This window comes from Etheostoma spectabile, chromosome 11 (assembly GCF_008692095.1).
Source record: "Etheostoma spectabile isolate EspeVRDwgs_2016 chromosome 11, UIUC_Espe_1.0, whole genome shotgun sequence".
NCBI classification, from domain to species: domain Eukaryota; kingdom Metazoa; phylum Chordata; class Actinopteri; order Perciformes; family Percidae; genus Etheostoma; species Etheostoma spectabile.
In genome coordinates this window covers 456,530-476,802 of record NC_045743.1, presented here as the reverse complement: position 1 = coordinate 476,802, position 20,273 = coordinate 456,530, and the positions used below count along the sequence as shown (strand labels likewise).

At 41.3% G+C, this 20,273-nt stretch overlaps 1 protein-coding gene across 1 annotated transcript in view; it reads left to right on the top strand.

Moving 5' to 3' along the window:
• Positions 1-20,240, top strand: part of rnf17 (ring finger protein 17) — a 31,545-nt gene extending 11,305 nt beyond the window's left edge. The window contains exons 14-38 of the mRNA XM_032529461.1: positions 343-484; positions 1,163-1,350; positions 1,510-1,639; positions 3,244-3,406; positions 4,578-4,693; positions 5,546-5,663; positions 5,837-5,954; positions 6,069-6,323; positions 7,896-8,040; positions 9,897-10,009; positions 10,538-10,628; positions 11,252-11,373; positions 11,795-11,987; positions 12,478-12,589; positions 13,049-13,212; positions 14,089-14,208; positions 14,336-14,416; positions 14,549-14,668; positions 14,761-14,817; positions 15,498-15,605; positions 16,047-16,170; positions 16,527-16,662; positions 16,887-17,073; positions 19,093-19,202; positions 20,019-20,240. Coding sequence (XP_032385352.1) covers positions 343-484; positions 1,163-1,350; positions 1,510-1,639; positions 3,244-3,406; positions 4,578-4,693; positions 5,546-5,663; positions 5,837-5,954; positions 6,069-6,323; positions 7,896-8,040; positions 9,897-10,009; positions 10,538-10,628; positions 11,252-11,373; positions 11,795-11,987; positions 12,478-12,589; positions 13,049-13,212; positions 14,089-14,208; positions 14,336-14,416; positions 14,549-14,668; positions 14,761-14,817; positions 15,498-15,605; positions 16,047-16,170; positions 16,527-16,662; positions 16,887-17,073; positions 19,093-19,188 — 3,199 coding nt within the window. The 3' untranslated portion in view covers positions 19,189-19,202; positions 20,019-20,240. The remainder of the gene's footprint in view (positions 1-342; positions 485-1,162; positions 1,351-1,509; positions 1,640-3,243; positions 3,407-4,577; positions 4,694-5,545; positions 5,664-5,836; positions 5,955-6,068; positions 6,324-7,895; positions 8,041-9,896; positions 10,010-10,537; positions 10,629-11,251; positions 11,374-11,794; positions 11,988-12,477; positions 12,590-13,048; positions 13,213-14,088; positions 14,209-14,335; positions 14,417-14,548; positions 14,669-14,760; positions 14,818-15,497; positions 15,606-16,046; positions 16,171-16,526; positions 16,663-16,886; positions 17,074-19,092; positions 19,203-20,018) is intronic.
• Positions 20,241-20,273: the final 33 nt, after the last annotated feature.

Here is a 20,273-nt window from a genome sequence, read left to right as displayed (position 1 = left end):
GACAGCTTTCTAAAGTGTCTCCTTTTTTGTTATTCTCGCACAGCATAGTTTTGTCTGATTAAGACCTACTAAAGAAGTAAAATAAGTGATGCCTGTATTGCAAGTTTAGCAGTTCTTTTGTTACCGTGCAAAAAAGAAAAAAAGAAGATATTTAGACCTTAATAAAAAATGTACATAAAATCTACATAATGTGCATTTTTCCCATATCTGAAAGGTGCACACTGTAGTACACACAGCATAAATGCTTAACTGACATTTTAAATGTCTTGATTGTGAAGCATTTTTATTAGTCACCCAGTAGGTATTCAAGTACATTCTCCAATCCTCTGTCATATTTTCCAGTGAGGAGGGAAACACAGAGTCTACACTGAAGGCTGTGAATAACTGCCTGAGGAAGGTGCATGAATGGGTGAATGTAGAGCTGCAACACTTTGTTCCGCAAGCAATCAGATGTTCACTCAAGGACCTGATCCCCTATGACCTGGTAAGACCACTGAGATTTAAATAAATACACTTTCTGTTTTTGACAAAATAATCACATTTTCCCTTTCTAATAAAGGAAGATAAATAACATATGGGGGCTCTCAAGTTTCAAACTTAGTTTTAAAAAATACAACACCAAACGCAACAACACATGTACAGCTTGTACATGATGTATTTATAAGAGGAAAAATCATTAACAACAACACAACAGAAAATACATAACCACAGACTGAACAGAACCTGGAACCTGGGCCCAAGTTCAAGTTACTGTTTACTGTAAAAGTTTGGTAATAGGCAGAGTGCCTAGCCTTCCCCTGCTGATCCAAGAGGTGGCTTGTTTTTGTGCACAGAAAGGAAAACATGTTAGCCAATTTCCACCTTCCTCTACCTTTAGTATCTGTGGGTGTATAAACAATCAAATGTAACTGTGAGAAAGACAGAAGGTACCTTTACTGGTTTGTGAAGTGTTTTCTCTTATCTTAATTTTGATGTATTTTTTGTTGCAGTGCTGTCTTTTGATTAGGTGTGTGTGTGTGTGTGTGTGTGTGTGTGTGTGTGTGTGTGTGTGTGTGGTGTGTGTGTGTGGTGTGTGTGTGTGTGTGTGTGTGTGTGTGTGTGTGTGTGTGTGTGTGTGTGTGTGTGTGTGTGTGTGTGTGTGTGTGTGTGTGTGTGTGTTCAGACTAAGGGCTGGAGTAATGAGGCGCAGGTTGAATTTCAAAGTGTGGTTGGCTCTGCAGCAGTGGAGATGCGGCCTTTGGGTCAGGACAGAGACTCTTTATTAGTGGACCTGAGGAAGGTCTCCATGGACCAATCAAGTGCTCTGCCCATTTCTGTCAGAGAGTTCCTTGTTTTCATCGAAGTGGCCAGGTACCCATGTGCACATTACCAGGGAAATTGTGATCATCAAATTAGTTTGTATTTGATGTAATTGAATATTTATATATAAATACTTTCTAAATATATTGAGACCCATTACTGAAGTGGCCTAATTTTGCCTGTGCTCTTCCAAAACTACCAATACTGCAGGTTCTATTCTCCAGTGAAGTTGGGCAGGAGGCCGCTGCTGTACTATCCTCGTGACTATCCCAAATTCAACACAGAGCTCAATGCTGTGGTGTCCCACATCAACAACCCTTCTGACTTCTACATCCAGCTGGTACTAAAGACACACACACACATATAATGCTTAAACAAGGCTTAGATACCAGAGATACAGGGCCTTGAGAAAGTATTCGGCCCCCTTGCGTTAATACTTTGTAGAGCCACCTTTTGCTGCAGTTACAGCTGTAAGTCGCTTGGGGTATGTCTCTTTGCACATCGAGAGACTGAAATTTTGCCCATTCCTCCTCACAAAACAGCTGGAGCTCAGTGAGGTTGGATGGAGAGCGTTTGTGAACAGCAGTTTTCATTTCTTTCCACAGATTCTAGACTGGATACAGGTCTGGACTTTGACTTGGCCAGTCTAACACCTGGATATTTTTATTTGTGAACCGGTCCATTGTAGATTTTGCTGTATGTTTGGGATCATTGTCTTGTTGGAAGACAAATCTCAGTCTCAGGTCTTTTGCAGACTCCATCAGGTTTTCATCCAGAATGGTCCTGTATTTGGCTGCATCCATCTTCCCCTCAATTTGAACCATCTTTCCTGTCCCTGCTGAAGAAAAGCAGGCCCAAACCATGATGCTGCCACCACCATGTTTGACAGTGGGGATGGTGTGTTCAGGGTGATGAGCTGTGTTGCTTCTACGCCAAACATAACGTTTTGCATTGTTGCCAAAGTTTGGTTTCATCTGACCAGAGACCTTCTTCCACATGTTTGGTGTGTCTCCCAGGTGGCTTGTGGCAAACTTTAAACAAGACTTTTTATGGATATCTTTTAAGAAATGGCTTTCTTCTTGCCACTCTTCCATGAAGACCAGATTTGTGCAGTGTCCGACTGATTGTTGTCCTATGGACAGACTCTCCCACCTCAGCTGTAGTTCTCTGCAATTCATCCAGAGTGATCAGGCTGCATCTCTGATCAGTCTTCTCCTTGTCTGAGCTGAAAGCTTAGACGGACGGCCGGGTCTTCGTAGATTTGCAGTGGTCTGATACTCCTCCATTTCAACAACATCGCTTGTACAGTGCTCCTTGGGATGTTTAAAGCTTGGGAAATCTTTTTGTGTCCAAATCCAACTTCTCCACAACAGTATCTCTGACCTGCCTGCTGTGTTCCTTGGTCTTCATGAGGCTCTCTGCGCTTTAAACGGACCTCTGAGACTATCACAGAGCAGGTGCATTTATCCAGAGATTTGATTACACACAGGTGGATTCTATTTATCATCATTAGTCATTTAGGACAACATTGGATCATTCAGAGATCCTCGCTGAACTTCTAGAGAGTTTGCTGCACTGAAAGTAAAGGGGCCGAATAATTTTGCCCACCCAATTTTTCAGTTTTTTATTTGTTTTAAATATCAAAGTTCGTTCCACTTCACAATTGTGTCCCACTTGTTGTTGATTCTTCATAAAAAAATACAGTTTTATATCTTTGTTTGAAGCCTGAAATGTGGCAAAAGGTCTAAGTTTAAGGGGCCAAATACTTTCGCAAGGCACTGTATAATTTAGATGAGCTAGAAAGGAAAATATGTGCTTAGAAGAAAAAGATTTGTTTTAACGTTTCAATGTTTTTTACAAATAGAAATGTTTTCCTTTTTATTGTTACTGAAAACAAATCTCTTTTTTCATTCTCCCATCTTTTCACTTTGCCGGTCCTACCAGGTTGATAACATGGAGTCTTTGTTGCTCTCCACCAAGCTCCAAGAGTGTTACAATGCGACAAGAGTGGCTGGAGAAGATGACCTCAACATCTACTGCCCTGTGATCAAACAGGCCTGTGTTGCCCGCTATGGCGACAAGTTGTGGTACAGAGCTCAGGTCATAGGTGAGGGTTTGTGTGTCACAGGTATAAATAGGTCTGTTTTACCAGTGGGTATTGCTTTCTAGTGTAAGGCAAAAGTGACTCAACCTATATCCAGTTCATTACAGTTTCATCAGAATACGGGGCATGGCTAAACCTACTAACTAAAGTCTTTTTTTTTGCCCCAAACAGCTCGTATATTGGCTGGTAGCTTACCAGCAGCAGAAGCACCAAAGTTCTTCAAACTTCTTTTTCTGTTGTTTCATTCTGTACATATTCCACAAAGTCTGGAGTTTACTGATGCCAAAATATCCCTTAGGAAAGTTCCATTAAAAGTTACTTCTTGCTGGGGCGGCAGTTAAAAATCCAACTCGTAGTTGCAACAGATCAGATGAGCTATAGATACAGAATACAGTTATTCTCAGAAGATTTTCACAAGACAACTTGCAAATGCTCTTATTCCAGCCAACACCCTTTTCAATATATTTAGTGTAGACGGCATCATATTTTTCTTTTAAATATACTTCTAAGTACCATACTATGACAATGTTTTAATACCCCCTTTGATGACTAAAGCACAAGGCAAATTATTAAATAGGGTTGTGTGAGCTTGTATTGAGCTGAGTCTGTGACTAAACTCACTCACCAGAAACACAGGTTCTTTCTGTAATTTTGCTCCAATCTCCTTATTCATTTTATCTTTTTATGTTTACGAAGCAGATTAATAAAGCTCAGAGGAATGCACAAATATTTTGCAAGTTGAAATATTAAAATATTTTTTTTTAAGTTGAAATATTTTCAACTTGCACAGTGATACGTCTTTGCGTCAGCCTGGGGGAATTTGAGTCTAATCAAAGATTCAAAATTTGCTCTACATTTTATCTGAACACACAGTAAAAGGCCGATCTTGCCGATCTTTGGTAGGGTCCAGGTTAAACAAGAAAACTATTTAGGTGCAATTGATATTATGTGCAGCTGCATATGTTGTCAGAAAAGTTGTAGGTTTGCAAATCATTTTTTTCACATCTTGAACTGTCTTTTCAGCATCTTTTTTTGAATTTTTTTTTTTTATCAGAATTCATAGCAGTTTCAGAATCCCTATCAGAGATGTGTGTCTGTGTGTGTGTCTGTGTGTGTCTGTGTGTGTCTCTGTGTGTCTGTGTGTGTGTGTGTGTGTGTGTGTGTGTCTGTGTAGGTCATCCAGGGGGCAGAAAAGTGGAGGTGCAGTATGTTGACTTTGGCAATAAAGATATCCTGTCAGTCAGTGACTTAAGGAAGATCAAGGATGAGTTCTTTGCCCTTCCCTCCATGGTGAGAACACGTTTGACATTTTATGTTTATGCCTGTGTGCCGGCGACAGCTGTGTCCGAAGCGTTATGTTTTCAAGATGCCTGTCCCAAAATTTTAAACACAATATCTCAGGAACTCCACGGAGGTGATGCATAATACCAGGTACTATCCGAAATGTTTGTTAAATGAAACTACAAAAAACAAGTCAAGCCGTATGATGTAGTGGAAAAGTCATTTAACGTCTTGGATAAAAATTCAAGGAGAAATCTTTTTTTATAACATCTAGATACGGTATGCTGCAATCGGACTGTTTATTTCATTAAACTTGGCCAAGATTAAATGTAAATGTAAATGTGCTGTATTTATATAGCGCTTTTCCAGTGTTAACAACTGCTCAAAGCGCTTTTACATCTACAGGAAACATTCACCATTCACACACATTCATACACTGTGGCCGGGGCTGCTGTACAAGGTGCCACCTGCTCATCAGATAAACATTCACACACATTCACACTCCGATGCGCAGCACCGGGGGCAACTAGGGGTTCAGTGTCTTGCCCAAGGACACTTCGACAATGACTGCAGAGGTGGGGGATCAAACCACCAACCTTCCAATTGGCAGGCAACCGCTCTACCACTGAGCCACAGCCGCCCACGATTAGTTGTTCCTCTACTAGTTTTTCAATACAATTTTTACTAATTTTACATTTATACACATGCACACTTTGGACATACGCTTTTAAACATTCAAAAGATTCCAAAAGCCCATTATCATTACATTATTTAATTTGATTTAATTAATTACACACGTTAAAATTAACACTCCTGAAGAGTGTGGGGTAAGGTCATGCAAGTATCTCTTCTTTCATCCAGGCAATCCACTGCTCTTTGTCAGATGTGATTCCTTTGGATGGCAAGACATGGAGTGATGCCTGCTGCAACAGATTTGTCAGCCTGGCTCACCAGAAACCGGTCACTGTAGTGGCTATAGGTAATGTGTGTGTGTGTGTGTGAATTAGATTTTTTTGCCTTTTATAAAAAATAAAATACACAGGGTGTGGGTGGGTGGCTAAGCTTGTAATTTTTATATTGCACTCGTCACTAACCCCCATTGTGTCTGTGAGATATAGCACCATTTTTATTTTCTTTGCTGTACCCCTCCAGGAAGAGCCCCCAAGACTGAGCCTCTGCCAGTCAAATTGTTTGAAAGTGGCCTAAATGGGCCGCTAGCCAACATAGCTGGGCTGCTGGTCACAGAGGAGCTGGCTTCCTTCAAAGAAGGGTAAGACAACAACTTGTATATACAAATAATTTGTTGTACAGGATCTCCATTTCACCTCTCTTTCTAATCTCACTGCCCCCAATATCTCCTCCACTTGGTTCTTCCTTCCTGCAGACTTGAGTCCAAGGATAACAGGCTCCCTGGGGATGAGTCTGCCATATGGGACCCTCCACTTGAGCTTGGCAACACATGTGGCGTTGATGACCCGGACCAAAAACAAACTGAAAAGCTGTGTGAGGAACCGCTGGAGGTTCAGTGTTACCTGAAGCTCTCTGATCAACTCAAAGACCTAAAGGTCACAGTCAGCCACGTCAACTCGCCGAGCAGCTTCTACGTCCAGCTAAGCCAGTACAACTCTCAACTCAAAAGGTCAACAGTTAAAGCGCAAAACCACGATTTAAAAATCTTTTGAATAAACCTAATTAACAAATTAAATTGGACTGTTGATTAACTAATTTGAGAAGTTTATCATGCAAAAATGGTGACTTTAGCTGGTTCCAGTTTCTTACATGTGAGTATTTGCTGATACTTTTATTTTTTTTAAATAGTATTGGAAGGGAGGGAGAAGCACTTTTACACACATTTTTTTTTCCTATTCCTGTGGGCTAACGGTTAAGATAAGAACGATCAGACATACATTTACATGCCCTCTGTAAATAGACAGTATTACATGGCTATGCTGCCGTTTGCTGGTAGGGCAGTAAATTACAAGTTGACAATTTGCGTAACAGTACAGTAGAGTGTAGAGTTTCGTTGTAGCGCTTGATGGTTTTTGTGACTGCGCCTGGGGACACATTCGAAGTTTTTGCAATTTTCCGTAATAACTGACCTTCATTTCTTAAAGTAATGATGGACACTCATTTCTCTTTACTTAGCTGATCGGTTCTTGCCATAATATGAATTCTAACAGTTGTACAGTAGTGCTGTCGGCTGTGCATCAACCTGACTTCTGCACAACACAACTAATGGTCCCAACTCATTAATATGGCAAGAAATTCCATTACTTAACCCTGACAAGGGCCACCTGTGAAGTGAAAACTATTTCAGGTGACTACCTCATGAAGCTCACTGAGAGAACACCAAGGGTTTGCAGCACTATCAAAAAAGCAAAGGGGGGTTACTTTGAAGAAACTAGAATATAAGACATGTTTTCAGTTAGTTCACACTTTTTTGTTAAGTACATAATTCCATATGTGTATACTCATAGTTTTGATGCCTTCAGTGATAGTCTACAATGTAAATAGTCATGAAAATAAAGAAAACGCATTGAATGAGAAGGTGTGTCCAAACATTTGGCCTGTACATCCAACATAACATTGTTTCGTACCCACGGGACATCAGATTTACACAGCACGCACACAGTAGTATCCACCAACTGGTGAGGGGAGAAAGTAAAGTGTGATAAGCGGTCCACGTTAACGCCTTTTCTCTCTCACTCGAGACCACTGTGTCCAAACCAGGGCGCAGAGCTTACCGCATGCTGATATGTTAGTCTATGTACGATCCTAGTCCAGTCCAAGTAGAAAGAGCTAGTACTGACAAGGAGCGAGAGAGACTGTAAAGGGGGTGAGCTTCCACTAAAGGAACCCTATCTTGCATCCTGCGCACAAGCGTGTTCGCAGTTGTCAATTTCACATCTAGCACCCTAGGATTAACGTGTGTCTGACAGGGTGGGGGGCGTGCCATCACGATGATGGCTCTCCATCGTGACATCGTCCATTGACACAACCCTATGAGCAAGCACAGATATCTTTGTCTGAAAAATGTGTGAATGCAGTATTGTATCTGCAACACAATGCACAACAATTGGACAGTGGCTTCTTTATGCCACTGGAAGGGGATATTTGTCTACTGTAGTTTTTCTTATAAAATATTCCAATTTTTGCAGACGTAGTTGCAAGCATATAATGTTAGTTCTATGACTATTACAATGTTTTTCAGGATGTGTGAGCTGGTGAAGGAGAGTGCACAAATGGAGCCCCAAGATGTGGTGTGGAAAGCAGACATGTCCTGTGCTGCTCACATTAACGGGGTTTGGGAGAGAGGACGGATCTGCGCTGATGTCACATCCAGCAACATTGTAGAGGTATAAAGAGCAGCACCCCTTGCAAAAACAAACACATTTCCAGTAATTGAGAATGCATCCGACATAGGGTTGGGTACCAAAACAACGTACAGCAACGCAGATTTTGGTGCCACTGAAATGTCCGCTGCCCTCTGATGCTCTGAAACGGGCGTTATAGGCAACAGAAGCATCGCTGCAGGTCTCGACATTAAGCAAATAGAATTTTTTTTTGTAGGGCAAGTGGAAGAGAAATTTACTTGCACCTCTGGACAAGTTCAAACTAAATAAAATGCTATGTTACTTCACGTTACGTGAAGAACACGTAAAGAAAATTTAAAAAAAGGCGTCCGCAAAAGTTTGGGCACGCTGCCCAAACTTTTTTTTTTTTACAAAGTTTGGGCACGCTGCCCAAAAAGTTTCAAGGATGCAACGCCCCCTTTGGAAAGCTGAGACCTGACAGTGTCATGGATTGTTCTCACTCATCATCTGGAAAGACCAGGTCAGTCTTAAGGTTTTAAATGCCCAGACTCATCTGACCTTGCCCCAACAATCAGCTCCATGGGTTCTTCTAAGCAGTTGTCTAGAAAACTGAAAATAGTGGACGCTCACAAAGTAGAAGAAGGTAATAAGAAGGCAACAAATCGTTTTTAGATGCCAATATCCTCTGTTTAGAATGTAATTAAGAAATGGCCGTCATCAGGAATCGTTCAAGTTAAAGCAAGATCTGGAAGACCAAGAAACATATCAGACAGAACAGCTCGCAGGATGATGAGAAAAGCAAGTCCAAACCCACGTTTGACTGCACGATCCATCCAGAAAGACCTGCAGACACAGGAGTTGTGCTACGCCATTCCACTATAAAGAGATACTCGTACAAATCTAGTCTTCATGGAAGGGTCATCAGATAAATCAGCGTTTAAAGTTTGCAAATGAACATATAGACAAGCCTGATGCGTTGTGGAAACAAGTACTGTGGACCGATGAGGTAAAAGTAGAACTTTTTGGCTGGAATCAGCAAAGGTACGTTTGGAGAAGAAAGGATACAGAATGAAATGAAAAGAACCTCTGTCTAACTGTTAAGCATGGGGGGTTGATCAATCATGCTTTGGGGTTGTATTGCAGCCAGTGGCACAGGGAACATTTCCCGAGCAGAAGGAAAAATGGATTCAATAAAATTCCAGCGAATTTTGGACGCTAACTTGATGCCGTCTGTGAAAAAGCTGAAGTTAAAGAAAGCATGGCTTCTACAAATGGATAATGATCCTAAACACACCTCAAACTCCATGGTGGATTACATCAAGAGGCGTAAACTGAGGGTTTTGCCATGGCCTTCACAATCTCCTGACCTCACCATAATTGAAAATCTATGGATAGACCTTAAAAGCGTGACAGACAGCCCAGAAATCTCAAAGAACTGGAAGACTTTTGAAAGGAAGAATGGGCGAAGATACCTCAAACAAGAATTGAAAGACTCTTGGCGGGCTACAAGAAGCGTTTCCAAGCTGGGACACTTGCCAAGGGGGGGGGGGGGGGGGGGCAGTACAAGGTATTATCTCTGCAGGGTGCCCAAACTTTTGCAGATGCCTTTATTTTGTTTTCTGTTATTTTGAAAGTGTAAATGATGGAAATGAAATCTTAACTTTTTGTGACATATTATAAAAATGTCTAATCTGTCATTTGATGCCTTTTGGAGATTTTTCCATCTTTTCTTGGCTTCTTTATGCACATTAATACAAAGTTTTACCTGGGGTGCCCAAAACTTTTGAGCCCCACTGTAGGTTGAAAGCATTAATTACATGTTATTGTGACTTAAAGGTTGTTTAAATTGATAACTGTGACTGACTGTGACTTCCTGTCTCCCTACTTGCTGGTTCCAGGTGATGCGCTGTGATCATGGGAACATGGTAAAGCTCGACGTTAGCTGCCTGCGTCCCCTGCCGTTGTCCTTGAAGGGTTCTCTGGCATTGGAGTGCACTCTCACTGACATCAGGTTAGTCACACACACACTATATTTATTCGCGTATCCATCCAAATCAAAGACACAACGTAGTAGATTCTGACAGTATAAGCTTCAGCACGGGGTACCACGGCTTTATGGTATTGCAATTACAGCTCTGAAACATATTATTTTGAAATGTCTGGGTAAAACACAACTTCTTTTCCTCCATTGAACAAACTGTATTTTATTTTAAACAGCATAGCCTATAGCGGTATAACAGAAAATTTTAATGGTTTGGAAACAGTGACTTTAAGGCAAACCTTAAAACCGGTAACTTGCCCATGACAACAAAAAAGTATGACTGGGTGGGTGGTTGGATCTAAAATGTTAGTCACATTGAACATTGGATAGTAAAAATATACTGTATATAACTACACTCATCATTTTCGAAGACTGATTTAAATGGTGCTGAGATAGTAGTTGAGTGTGTGACAGCTACTTTGGTTTTCACTTTTTTCTTTCAGTCTTTATTGGTTCACTTTCTCTCACTTTTTCTTCACTCTCCTTTCTGTCTTTCAGGCCAGCGGGAGGCAGATCCACCTGGACGGCTACAGCCTGCGACATGTTCTCCAACTACCTGACTGGGGCCTCGGCCGTTATGACCATCAAGGTCTTCCTCTCCTCTCCTTTCCTCGCCTCATGCTCCCTTTTCCTTTTGGTTTGGTTTATTGCTCCCGCTTTGTTTATCTACATACATTAGTTTGTAAAGACAAATAATTTCTCCAAGGTAGTAGTAGTAGTAGTAGTAGTAGTTACCTAACAAATTTTCAAGACTGTACCTGAAAGAATTGTCAGTAAAATTGGATTTGGCTGTTGGACTATTTGCTCTGTTTTGTTTGTGTCAGTTTGCGCATGCGTGGCGTGGCAAGTGCGGCTTGTTAGACGCCTTTACCGCATGTAAATAAAGTCAACAGCCAGATGTGCAGACCGCCGTCTGTTTTCTGCTCTACTAAACCAACTTAGCGTTAGTATAAACACAGCATACAGGACTTTTTTTTTTCATAAAGATGTCAAGAAACTACACTGCACACTCACTAACAAAACAAAAAGCGACTGCTTCACTTGAAGAATCTCAGTCGTCTGAAGGGGTCTCTGAATGACAATTTTCATTTTCAACTCGCAGGAGAGAGCCATACTTTTTTTACTCTTTGCTTTCCACTATGCACTTCTGTTCTTTGTTAATGCACTGCCCTAGTTTCACTTTGTGTCTCCCTCTCCTCTCTTTTTGTACAGGAGTTGACAGATGAGCGTCCAGTACCCGTCACACTGTTCTGCCCCAACAGAATGGGACAGTTGGTCAGCATTGCAGACTTTCTGGCCAGTGAAGGCCTCGCCCTCAAGGAAAGAAAACCAAGGTATGTGCGTGCATGTGTGACACATGCATGGACGTTTGTGTGGTTTTCAGGATTCATAGGTCTAAAATAACTAAAAGCCAAAACCTTAATAGCCATAATAATATTAACTATAGTCTTGTCTCTTCACATATCTTTTTCAGAATTTACCACACATCAGAAGCTCTAAATAAATTCAAAAATACAAATGCAACAGTTTCTTAAATGCTTTACATGTTATATTTACTTTTGACTGTCATTATAATGTTCATTGAGACTACTTTTGCTTACTGCTTCTGCAGACACAAGAGTCAGATTTGTATGCTATGTGTAAGATATGAAAGAATGTTATTACTATATATTTAATATCCAGTACTTTATGCCAATATCCAGTGGCTGATATTCTTTTTCTTTTTTTTAAGTGTATTTTTCTTTTGTCTTGCAGAGATGCTGTAATTCAAAAATCCAAAGAAACTGATCCAAAGTCTGCAGTGAGCGAGACTAAAACTGATTGCTCTGATGGCGAGAACAAAAACACTCCCCCAGCTCCTCTCACTTCTTCACCCTCCTCTTCCTCCCTCAACTTCACTCCCACTGTACCAATACCTACCCCCCGCACCATTATGTCTGCTCAGAAGGTGATTCTCTCTCTCCCCCCCTTCCCTCTTTCCAAATATATAAATATATATATATAAACAAACACATTGGGAACAAACTCACAGACCTGAGGTCCGCTGAAGATTGTAGTTCTTTTAAGTCATAGCTTGAGAATTTTGTACTGTAACTACATAGCTATACAGTCTTACTTTGTTCTGGTTTTTATCTTTTGGATCTTAATTCATCTTTAATCTTTTTATTTTGAATCAGTGAATTTTGAATGTGAGCTTTTATATTTTCTTGGGTATATTTTTATATCTTGTCCTAATGCCTTTGTCTATATAAGCACTTTGAATTGCCTTGTGATGAAATAGACTAAAGTTGTGTGTGTGTGTGTGTGTGTGTGTGTGTGTGTGTGTGTGTGTGTGTGTGTGTGTGTGTGTGTGTGTGTGTGTGTGTGTGTGTGTGTGTGTGTGTGTGTGTGTGTGTGTGTGTGTGTGTGTGTGTGTGTGTGTGTGTGTGTGTGTACAGGTGCAGACTCAGTTGTACCAACCCCCTGAGCTGCCATGCCTCAGTCACATCAAGATAACTGTTACTGCCATCGGAGAGGACGGTGTCATTTACACCAGAACACAGAATGCAGGTGTACATTAGAGCACATCGTCACTGAGATCACCTTTTTTTAATAGTACACACTTGATTCAAAACATAACTGTCCATAGGATGATAAATAATTGCCCTTTATACAGCAGATATAACAGTATGTACTGTATGTGTAAACAAAAAGCAACAACCGGTTGAGGTGTATGGTAATTCCTAGAAAGTGTTTTTGTATTTGATTGAGATGGGACCAAACAGACTTGTATCAACTCTAAAGTTGTCAGTCTTTTTTTATTACTTTACTCTGGTGTTTTAATTTAGAGACAAAAATGTCACATTAAACGTGTGTTGTGGGGTGTGTGTGTGTGTTTTGTGTGTGTGTGTGTGTGTGTGTGTGTGTGTGTGTGTGTGTGTGTGTGTGTGTGTGTGTGTGTGTGTGTGTGTGTGTGTGTGTGTGTGTGTGTGTGTGTGTGTGTGTGGTGTGTGTGTGTGTGTGTGTCAGAGTATCAGCTGGACCTGCTTCAGGAGAGGATTCAGCAGAGTATGAAGACATTGCCTAAGCAGAAGCCATACACCTGGAAGTCGGTCCTTGGCTGTTCCGTCATCGGACCTGATATGCTGTGGTATCGAGGACAGCTGCTGGAGGTGCTGGGAGGACATGTCAAGGTCAGTAAGACACACACACAAAACGTCATTTTCTAGTTATTTTGGAAAGACCTTTCATGGACTATTTAAACTAGATTCATCAACAAGCAAGCCACAGCTTGTCTGGCTAAAATGACATTTTTTATTATACACCCGGCACTGTTATCAAGAACTACATTTCTTTTTTTTGTCTCATTATTTATTTAATCTTTTCTCATTTTAATGCTGTTATCAACCTGCAAAAGTGGATCGGCTTGCTTTGTGCAAATGTTTTTTTATTGAAAACAACATTGGCATAGAGCCTAGTGTAGTGTTCAATTTCACACGCAACTTGGAGAAAATAATCTCTCACACAGTGTAACACTGTCCATCAATAAAAGGGTGAAAAAAATGCATTGACAAGGCGGCGGAGAAATCACATCAGCTGAATGCTTGGCCATCAAGTGGTAACAACAAAACACACAGATCACTTTGGTCTTGTCAATGGAACCATTAGGCAACTTTTAAAAAGTAAACTTTCCATCCAAAATCTTATTGGCATCCATTTTGGCATCTCGCGCTCGCCATCCACTCAAAACGTGACGTAACTACTCTTTGGCCTGCTCGCAAGCCCAAACGAGTGTGTTTGCGGCATGCTTGTTGTTTTGTTTCCGGTCTAGCTAGATCGGGTGTGGTGTTGTAGTTTTTCTAACGTTACTAGTTGTTGCAACAGCATGTGAAAAAAAAAAAACTACAAAGTTTGCTTGGCCAAAAAGAACGTTAATCTTGCGACTAAAAAAATTGACGCCGTTAAAATGGTTTTGCTTTAACGCAGTTATTAATGCGTTCAAGTGACAGCACTAAAAGCTTTTCCTTGCTGGTACTTGCTGGTTTTTGGTAAATGTTTGGTGTTACCAGGTACAATATGTGGACTATGGCCTGGTGGAGAGCATCCCGGTGGTCCATGTGTACCCCAGGCTGTTGTGTGATGACATTCCTCAGCTCTGTATGCCCTGCCAGCTGCACAGCATCAACCCTGTAAGAGTTTGTGTCGGTATATACAAGAGATATATAAAAAAAAAGAAAAAAGAATCATGATACATTTTATTGCATTTATATTTTTAAATCAATAATTATTAGAATGATCTCCTCTTTGGCTGTTCAGGTTGGTGGAAAGTGGCAGCGGGATGCGGTGGCCTTGCTGAGGGAGGTGTTGTTGAACCGCTCTGTGGACATGCAAGTCATGGTAGAATTACGCTCAATACCTTAAGGTGGTCTTGGTAATCAACTACTAATAGAGTAGTTGGTGACTGTGTGTGTGTGTGTGTGTGTGTGTGTGTGTGTGTGTGTGTGTGTGTGTGTGTGTGTGTGGTGTTAGGAGCTGCCGGCTGACCCAAGGGGACCCCTCAAAGTTGAGCTCTTCCTGGACAGGCTGAGCCTCAGCAGGATCCTGTGCCACCACGAACACGCTTCCATTGACCGGACTGTCTCGGCACAGGTTTGTTTGTGTCTGTTGCTTTCTCTTTCCCGAGATAAAGCGGTGCTTGCCCCCAATTCACTCAAGAATATACAGGATGTATTTCTCTGCAGGAACATGCAGCAATGTCTCCTGCCCTCCTCCTGGATGATTGGGACATCAACACTGAGGTATTGTAGTTAGAATATAAAGATTAGCAAAAGAAACGGAGACCTTACTTTAACCATATCTACAGCTATCATTTAAATCTGGTGAGCAACATCTATCCAAAAGTGGTTATGACTTGCATCCCACATACTTGTTTACCCAAATTAAATGATTTAGTTGGGCAAAGAAATTTAACGGTTAAGGAAGTGGAACATCTAGCAGCTTAAGACACATTTATCTCGCAAGCTTAAAGCAGAAATGATCTGTTCATTAGGTGAACAGTAACTCAAAGACTGTACATGAGATGTTCATGTTGCTCTGTGTCTGCTGCATGTCTAAGAAAGCAAGAGTTTTCAACAAGTTGCTTTTTTGTTTTTGAGTCCTCCTGCTCCTAAATGGCATCATACTGGTAGGTAAAAATAAGCAAGCTATGTGCAGTTTTAATTGATTAAGTTTTATAACGGTTGCCTCTTGTCGCCCTTCGGGGCGTCAGTTTAGCTAAAAGAAGATTTAAGCAGCATGAATAAACCAGTGAAGTAAACTATAAAAGTCAGATGATTCACAAAGTCTCATGACTGACATAAGACCTCAGTTTACTTCTGCCGCTACAGTTCATACTATTTTCGTGTTTTGATCCTTGTCTTTACCAGAAATGCACAACGCTGCAGGGTGAGTAATTTTAATGCAGATGCTATGTCTCCAGGGTCTAGAGGACCCAGAGGAGCAGATGCTGGGGCCCTTTATCCAGCCAAATCTGCCACAGGAAGAGCAGTTCCAAGTCAGGGTCAAGCACCTATGGACCCCCAACGAGGTAACTACTAACAAGAGAAAACATTATCTATTTTACAATGTTATGTGCTTACAGTAGTAACAATGAACAAACCAAGTTTCTGATGGTGACAGGAGGCTACTGTTAAAACAATTTTAGGTGATAAAACTGAGTCAGTTGAGTAAAGGATTGATGTGTATTGTAAATGTCACTTAAACATGATTGATAGGTCCAAACACATTGTGCCATATTGTTTACCATTGTAACTGTAGTTCCTTTTGAGCTTCCAGCGTAATTTTGGACACTAGAATTTAATAGTTAAAATCAGATCACTTTGATTAGCTGATTGACAACAAATTGCACATTGCCCTACAACTGCAACTAAAACATATTTTTATTATTTATTATTGTTGACTGTCTATAGTTAGTTATTAACTCTTTATAAATGAAGCTAAACTGAAGTTTAAACTGTCTGTCCTGCAGCTGTTCCTGTGGCCTTTGGAGGGGGAAGCGGACTTGGAGGTGGATGGAGAGACTCTGGAGAAGGCTCTAGACCGAATCAATGCAAAGCGCTACGGTCTGCAACGACTCACCAACTTTTGTCATGGTAACATTTCACTCTGTTCACTGCATACGTTTCCTGGAATGGATGGGGCTTTTTAAAAAAAAACGTTTTAAGACTTAGTCACCATCATATCCGCATTAGCGCTGTCCCAAATTCCATTTTTTGTGTACAACTGGTGACGCCCTAATGTGCATGTAAAGCTGAAAAATCGCATCAGCAAGCAGATTTATTTATTTTTTCTCCCCTATAGTCCCATATTTCATTTTTTCTGTTGTTAAGAGAGACCCTGAGGTTTTGTCTTTTTGCTTTTGCTAGACCACAGCAGACAATCACTGGAGTCGGACATTTGTGTGCCGAGTTCACTTGGATAGACCTGATTTAATGCTTGTGGTTTCCAGGCAGTCCCTGTTTGGCAGAGTACAGTGATGGGAAGTACTATCGGGCCAAGCTGATCAAATTCACCAGCATTGAGCCTCTCCTGCTCCTGGTCCAGCATGTCGACTTTGGCTCTGATGACACTCTGCCCACCAGCAAGTATGAACTTCACCCACTGCAGGAGTAGTTTTATTTAAATATCCATATTTAATTATTTTATATACACTTTACACAACTAAAGGTCCACAGGTCAGTATGCAAACCTGCAAACAACTAAATTAAAAAGTGATTATTGGAGAACTTCCTAGAGGTATTTGTTTTCCCATAACTACACTCGGAAGCTTGAGAATGACAGAATCTGATGTTCTGTCACTTCCTGTCAGGCTGCGTCGGATGCCAGCTGAACTGCTAAGATTTCCATCGCAGGCACTCAAGGTCAAAGTCGCTGGCTTCAAGGCTCCGATTGTGAACAAGCATGAAAAAGTGCTGCCCTACAGCCCCGGGTGGAGCGTGAAAGCAGCAATGGACATGATCGACATGTTACACGGCCACATTACAGCCTCTGTTGTGGTAAGACACACAAATCCTGACTTAGAGCTAAGCTAAGCTGCGCGGTGCAGGGAACAACTCTGACTGGCACATGATCAGACAGTGGTTTACGGAGCGGTAGATTGGCTTTGCAAAAAAAAAACGAATTCTATGAATGACGCACTTAAAAAAATCGCTCGATCGCGCAAATTTGATCGTGGGAAGTCAAAATTGTGATTGTGATTAACATTTGATTAACTGTGCAGCCCTATCATGACTGTTTATAACTAAGGAGCAATTATTATGTTTCACAGATTTTTCATTTGGATTGGACCCAGCGATAGTTATTTAAAGGCACCGTATAGCGTAAACAAATGTTATATTTACTTTCTGTCGACTGTTCATCAATGCTTTTCCTTTCACATCCTCTACAACAGTGGAGCAATGGCGGCACCCAGACCTTGTCCTATACAACACATTAGGGCTTCACAATTAATTATATTTTAATCGCGATCACGATTTGGACTTCCCACGATCAAATTTGCGTGATCGAGCGATTATTTTTTATAAAGCGTCATTTCATAGTACGCGCCGTGTTTTTTTGCATAGCCCATCTCCGCTCCGTAAAGCCGTCTGCTCGTGAGCCAGTCAGAGTAGTTCACTGCACCCCGTGCAGCTAAGTTTCTAGATGTAGACAGTCCCAGAGGACAGAGTAGCGGGAGGACAACTCAACAGATAGCAGTCGGTTATACGTCAGTCTCAAGGTTTACCAGTTTACCAGTAAACGCAACATATTGTCCCATCTGTTGTTTTTCCGACAACAGCAGTGACCAGTGCTAGTCGGTGCTAGTAGCGTCTGTTAGCTGTTAGCTCCTCTAGGACGGACCGGTGCTAATGTCCTCGCATCCGCTGCAATGCTGTTTATATGGATATGGTTTAATTTTGCGTTACATGATCCATTTCGTCAGTAAAGCCGTGCCTGTGTTGGATCTTTCTACGCTCTCTCGTCCTACCCTCTCTACTCCACACAGCTGTATATTGTTAAGTATGAGGGGCAAACCAGTATTTGTACCAGTGTTCCCATGGTAACTCTGCTATTGCGGCCGCTACGGCGAAGAACACAGAAGAAGTTATTGAATGCAACTAACTTCAGTTGGTAGAGACCGGGACCTGGACCTGGGCCAGAGATGTGACCCATGGCCAGAATATCATAGTTCATAAAAATGCAGCGCGGTGAAGATACAGACGTTTCATACACACAACGTGTGTTTCCGCCGTTCGACCCGTGCTGGACCCGTTCATAATGATCAGCCGTCTCTCTGTGAGTAGCGTCCATCACACTCCCTCTCGCAGTTATAAACAGCCTATATGACAATAACATTTGTTTTGGTTAAAATCAACAAATAATCGTGAGAGTAATCGCGATCAAAATTTTGATCAAAATAATCGTGATTATCATTTTGGCCATAATCGTGCAGCCCTACAACACATCCTTCTCCTCTCATCTCTCTCTCTCTCTCCTCTCATCTCTCTCTCTCTCCTCTCTCTCTCTCTCTCCCTCTCTCTCTCTCTCTCTCTCTCTCTCTCGTCTCTCTCTCTCTCTCTCTCTCTCTCTCTCTGTGTGTTGCTGTTGTTGCTGCCCGGGAACCTGCGGGGGGGGGGGGGGGGGGGGGTCTTCCAGTCTGGCGTTTCATTTTCACTCGACATACTGTGACTGAAACTCGCCAATCAAACTCTAGTTGTTGCTTGATTGTCGTTGTCAGGAATTATCTGGGTTTTTTTAAATGGTGGCTGTCTGGCAATTTGTTCTCAGGTCTCTTTTGAAAAAGAGCTTGATCTTAACATTTTGACAATGAAATAAGACTCAACACCACGACAGTCAAGAAGGAGTTTGATATAAAAACATAGTTAAAGAAAGAAGTCAAAGCACCGGCATACTTGGATCTCTATTGCCAACACCCAGTTTATTGTCTTATCTTTGACCTTTCAGACCTTTGTCAGAGTCCGAGACATGACTTTCTTGTGTCTTACTGCCTCCATGTGCCCTGTTTGTCTGTTCAGGCCCGGGACCCAGAACTCAAAGTGCTTTTGTACAATGAGAAACAAGAGTTGGTCCATCTTCCTCTCGTGAGCAGCGGACTGGCTGAGTTGGAGTGAAGAAGAGTGGAGACGTGAGTTTTCAGCTTTATTTCAAAGTGCTTTTTAAAATGTTGATTTATCTGAGGCCTGTACTACGAATCAAGATCAACCTGCCCTGGATTCATTTCAGTTACCCGGCTTCACCTGACAACCGCGATCCTGCATAAGCTGTGTTACCACAGAGGTTAAAAACTAGTTCAATCAATTCAGTTGCGACGGGTGCATTCACATAAAAGAACATATAAAACATAATTCAAACCGATGTGCACATTGGCAACACACGGCTCAATAAGTTGACAAATAGCCCATAGGCCTACGTAATTACCTCCGCTGAAAATCTACACATTTAATAAAAAAATACCCATCAGGGAATGTTAGCAGGCTTGTTGGTCTTTAAATGTGCACAAATTACCATGGCGATTTAACCCGATAACAAGTGTTCCATGATACAAAAATCCCTGGGTTGAACCTTAAATTTACCTTAACGCCAAATCTTGCTTTGTAGTACAGGCCTTTTGATCTTAAATGTTGTTTTTAGGGCTGATTGGTAAAGTTCAGATTTAAAGTTAAATTGTTTAGTTAGTAGAAATAATACTAGAGTAGTAGAAATATGCTCCGAAAGAGCTATTTGTTGACGTCAACTTGGATTCCAGGTTATTGGGATGATGTTTTACACCCTCAACGATCAGTTAATGAAAAATAAGCAAGGTTTGATTCATAATGGAGTTGAGGTCTTTGAGCCAAATTGCATCAGATAGTAAATGTGATAAACAATCATAACCAGCAGAGTCTTAGACAGAAAACATTGTGCTGCTGTTTAGTAAATCCCCCATCTCGTCTTTCTCCAGGTTTACTCGCGGGTGACCTGTTCTGGAAGCTTGTGCTAAGTGACTGCCGTTCTAAGTTTTTCCATATTAGTGTAGTCTTTACATTCAGTTATACCAAAGGGCAGTGGTGTATTTTGTGTTCCAGTGTGCTCTGTTGACTTTGCACGTTTTCTGTTCATTTGACTGAAGTGAGACTGACTTGTGTGTGAAGGTCCAGATTAAAGTCTTCCAATGCTGTCCAACCTTTCTGCAGTGTTTTCTTTAATTAATTAAGAC